This window comes from Arachis hypogaea, chromosome 5, assembly GCF_003086295.3.
Source record: "Arachis hypogaea cultivar Tifrunner chromosome 5, arahy.Tifrunner.gnm2.J5K5, whole genome shotgun sequence".
NCBI lineage: Eukaryota > Viridiplantae > Streptophyta > Magnoliopsida > Fabales > Fabaceae > Arachis > Arachis hypogaea.
This window is the reverse complement of record NC_092040.1, coordinates 100775777-100780738: the sequence shown is the minus strand read 5'-3', so window position 1 is coordinate 100780738 and position 4962 is coordinate 100775777. Positions and strand designations below refer to the sequence as shown.

Sequence of the window (4962 nt, the reverse complement as noted above, 5' to 3'; positions counted from 1 at the left end):
AAATATTTGAGTAAAGTCTCATTTTTGTCCTTAATATTTGGGGTAAGTTTCAAAGTTGTCCTTAACATTTCAATCGTCTTATTTAAATCCTTAACGTTTTAAAATTGATTCAATGTCCTGCCATTAGGAATCTGTTAACAGAATTGACGGTAGGACAAAATTAAGACGATTTTAAAACGTTAGAGACTTAAATAAGACGAAAACGTTGAGGACAAAAACGATACATAGAAATAAATTTTAGTTTTATCTTTCAATAATATCAATTTTTTAAAGTATATAGTATTCAATTATTTTTTAATCACATTTAAGTAAATTACACTTAATCACATTACTTTCATTGTAAATAAATTTATTTTGTTATAATTTTACACTTAAAGTTATAAGTTAATATAAACATATAAAAAAAATTTATTTGGAATGAAAGTAGTATGATTAAGTATAATTTACTTAGATGTGATTAAAAAATAATTGAATATTATATACAGTAAAAAATTGATATTATTGAAAGATAAAATTAAAATTTATTTCTATGTATCATTTTTGTTTCAACGTTTTTGTCCTATTTAAGTCTCTAACGTTTTAAAATTGTCAAAATTTTGTCCCGCCGTCAATTCTGTTAATAGATCCCTAACGGCAGAATAATATTGAGTCAATTTTGAAACGTTAGAAATTTAAATACAACGATTAAAACATTAAGGACAAATTTAGGACTTATCCCAAACGTTGGAACAAAAACAATACTTTACTCAAAATATTTTTAATAAATCAATTAACATGTCCTCCCTAAATAATTAATCTAGCTCCTCTCATGGCATACATACCTGAACTTTGAGAAACTAAAATGTGGGTTTTAGCAACTTTGTAACGAGAAATTCTCCCTCCTTTTTTTCCATTAAACTGAGAAATTTTAATTTTCTAATGTATATGTCAACTGTACTATTCCTAATGGGCTAATGGCCACAATTATGCAACCATCAGCGGGGGATCGTGCACTCCATATTATACCAATCTTTATTGTGAACATACAGATCAATTCCAGCCTTGTTGACTTATCAAGTACTACATACTCAGAGATCAAAATCATTTTCTTAATCCAAAGAAAACTTTAAGTCCACACTTATTTAAAAATGGAGAAAAAAATACCTGATCCATTATAATTCTTTTGTAAAACAAACAAAAACTATCTTAATCAGAATGATAAAAACAGATAAAATTATCTTTATTTTAAAAAGAAAAAAGATACTAGTATCGCGATAAAACATAGTAGAAGAAAAGAGTTAACTAATAATGCTATACCAATATTCTAAAACTTTAGAATCACCAAGACTTAGCGGAAACTGATAGAGTAGTTTCTCTTCCCAAATTTTCATAGGAAATTAGGAATAAGTTGTAAACATGTTTTCATTATTATAACAAGAAGGAAAAGAACTTTGGAAAATTTACAGTAACTCGTTGCCAAATCTATCATATGCACCCAATACGGAGAAAAAAAAATATAATATGAGAATATTAGTAAAATAAAAAATAAAGACTTAATCACCATGAAATTTATATATAAGCTTGACCTGCTTCGATTTAAAGGTAATTAAATGCTTGTTTATTTAGCGTCATTAAATTGATAAGAAAAAAATATTTTTTAATAAATTTCTTTTATTTTTTAGTGTATTTGACAAATTTCTAATAGTAAAAATAAAAATATTAAAAAAATAAAAAATATTTTTTTGAAAAACTATAATTTACATATTTTTTTAAAAAATATTTTTTAAAAAATATTTTTCACATAATAAATAAACAAAAAAAATATTTTTATCTTATTTTACTCGAACATAATTAATAAATAAAAATATTTTTTTATACTTTTATTTTTGTAAAAAAATTTTAAAAAATTATTATTAAAAAATATCTTTTTCGAAAATAGCACCAAACAAATTCTAAGACTCTAATTTTTTACTAAATCAACTTTTTCATTCTAGAAAACTTGTTTCTGCCAAATTCAGTTGTAAAAAAAACATTTAAATATATATCATACTAATAATCAACGTTCTCTTCATCTCCCAAATTGGCAAGTATGGCTCCTCCTCTTAATTATTGAATCTGTAGATTGTTTGATCATGATTGATCGATCACATGATGGAGCAATTGTCAGGGTTTGATTCATAAACAACCCTATTGTAGTAGTAAGGTGGAGGATTGTACGGTACATAGCACCTTGGACAATTGCACCATGGAGGGCAATTATTAACATAGCATGGTTCTTGTGGAAGAGGCTTACAATATTGGCCATCACACTTAGGGCTTTTGCACTTGAAGCATATAACAAGACACCTATTCCCATCACATTTTGTATTTTGACACTTTGGACATACCAACACACATTTGCATTTGCATTTAGGGTTTTCGCATTTATCGCATTTGTCACATTTGCCCTCGCATTTTGATGAGCATACAACCACACATTTGCAATTGTCCGAACAGTTGGTACACGACGACAGCAACGGCGATGGGAGACACAAAACGGCACAGCATTTGTTCTCCTCCTTCTTCTTCACTTCTTCTACTTTAAGAATCGCCACGCACTTGAACTTCTTGTTCATTTGGTTGATGAGACAAATCGTGTCCACATTGTTGCCCGTCACTACCACACGGTCTTTGTCGTCCCCTTCTAATGCCACTGAAGTCACACCTGTGTCATTTGTACATTAAACATCTTAATAATTTATTGAGTAATCATCCAACTCAGTCTCCAAAATTAATTAAATAATTATTCTGTTAAAAAATAAATTAGAATTAATTTGTTTGTCGGAATAAAATTTTAGAGATATTTTTATATATTAATTTTTGACGACTATTCCAGTGAAGATGTCAAAAAATATCTTCAATTCTCATGATAATCTTGGTTTAAAAAATTATGACTTATTTATTTTACTACACTTTAAATAAAGGTAATACTTTTATAGCATATGAAATTGATCCCTAAAATCTATCATCCAATAATTAAAATGAAGTATCTTTATACGAAGACAATTATAAAATCTTCATTAGAGTATTCACCTTAATTTTTTAGATTAAAATATCTGCGAATAATTACTCTAATTTATTTTATGAAAACTCATATATAGTTATTTTTATATTATGAATGAATTTGTTAGTTGAGAATTGTTAGACAATTTAATATATTTAATTAAATTTTTATCTAACAACTTTTAACTATCAACTTCAACAACCAACTTCAACAACTGCATGTGAGTGATGATTTGTGCATATACATATAGAAGATAACAATTTGTCTAACCTTCTACAATGTGCGCTAAAATTAATTTTGGATTTTGTTTTATCAAAATTGTGTTGACGATGATGATATGATATGATACTATAGACATAAACGTTAAATTTAATAATTATGCTTAATTCGTGTTAACAATTTTGTTCATGTATTGAAAATTATTAGCGTGGCGCGCAAGGCGGCATAAAGGTAAGTAATACTTGAATTTACCTATTAGAATTTTACCTATTATTAGAGTAAACATTTTAACAATTTTTAACAATTTTTTTATTATTTTAGAAGTTTTTGAAACTGATTGATTCCTTTTTAGCTGGATTAATTTGGCTTGTAACAGTATTTATTAGGGATTTAATTACCTTATAATAAAATTTGTTAAGAATTTATTTGTCTAATACACATATTAAATATTTTAGTATAAGTGATAAAAAGATCAAGCTGACTGATAGAAATAATTCTCAAAAATTTTTAAAGTAATAAAAATTTATTGGAATTAAAATGTCTAATCTAAAATTTGTTGAGACCAATTTAGGTGTATACTTATAATTATATTATTCTCTAACTTGTCACGTTAATAGCTGCCTGATGAACTCTTTGTTTGTTACCATTGATAACCCTGTTTCCAATGACGAATTCAGGTACACTCTTCAATTTATTGAATCTGTGTTAATATCTTGAATTCATATATGACCCAACTTATCCAACATATCCTAATATATATGGCAAAAACATGGTTTAATTTGTGTATTTTTCTAGATAAATAACATACACAACTCTTATGAGTCTTATCTCTACTCATATAGAAAATTATATTATTAAGTTGTGTCTTTTTGGGGATATTTTTTTTATAGGAACATCTTAATAATAGTTGCTTGGAAAAAGAAAAATTAAACTCATTCTGGAAGAATATTATTTAAGGATAATTTATAATATATAAAAGTGAGATGCATAATTAACATTATTTCCCTTCTAGATGCTAAATTAATAGACAGATAATAAAGTAGTATATATATATGAGAATCGATGGCATGATATTCACCTTTTACCTCGGCAGCAGTTTTCAGCGCCTTGTTTCTGCATTTTTCACAATCCATTTGCATCCTCATAACTATTTTTTGCTGCATGCAAAGTTACATACAGTTTCATTTATAGATCTATTATTTATTGAGAAACTTGTCTAAAGGCTATAATAGATATGAAAAAACAACATATACAAAACATATGTAGTTCTCGACATTATTACTTACCTTCATGTTTGCTTAATGGAAACATGCAACAAGGTTGTCCTATGCTTTGGAGTTAAGTGCTGGGTAGGTAATATATATGCATGTTTCTATATAGATATGTATAGATGATGTATCTATATGTATATATGGGTGGCTTATTAATTTAATTCTAGTTATATACCTTTCTTGTTGACTTGACTCACACTAATAAACACCCACAAGCCACATCAGAACTGGCCCCTATGTGTACTGAGAAAAATGTTAATATAAGATATTTTTTTTTTTCTTTTCCTAAAAAGAAAAGAAATTCCATTTTAATTTGGACCAAATGACCAATTCAAGTGGATCGGACAAGTTGAATTTGATATACTATATATATTATAAATGGTACAAGTAACACGATTTTTTATATAATATACTCCACTAGTGTATTAATAAAACGAATATAAACCAATC

The 4962-nt window shown here is 26.8% G+C and overlaps 1 protein-coding gene across 1 annotated transcript; it reads right to left on the bottom strand.

Annotated features, from left to right (window-relative positions):
• Nucleotides 1-2041: 2041 nt before the first annotated feature.
• On the bottom strand, nucleotides 2042-4638 carry LOC112799802 (uncharacterized). The gene is made up of 3 exons (XM_025841818.2): nucleotides 4528-4638; nucleotides 4320-4398; nucleotides 2042-2683 (listed from the first exon to the last, which is right to left on the bottom strand). Exons 1-3 carry the CDS (start codon nucleotides 4531-4533, stop codon nucleotides 2124-2126), a joined length of 645 nt encoding a protein of 214 aa, XP_025697603.2. The 5' UTR covers nucleotides 4534-4638; the 3' UTR covers nucleotides 2042-2123.
• Between the last annotated feature and the right edge of the window lie 324 nt (nucleotides 4639-4962).

Bases quoted from the DNA above. Each gene is read 5' to 3' on its own strand.
- LOC112799802 (XM_025841818.2), bottom strand. The intron at 2,684-4,319 runs GTGAATATCATG...CAAATGACACAG, and splicing joins AACTGCTGCCGAGGTAAAAG to GTGTGACTTCAGTGGCATTA.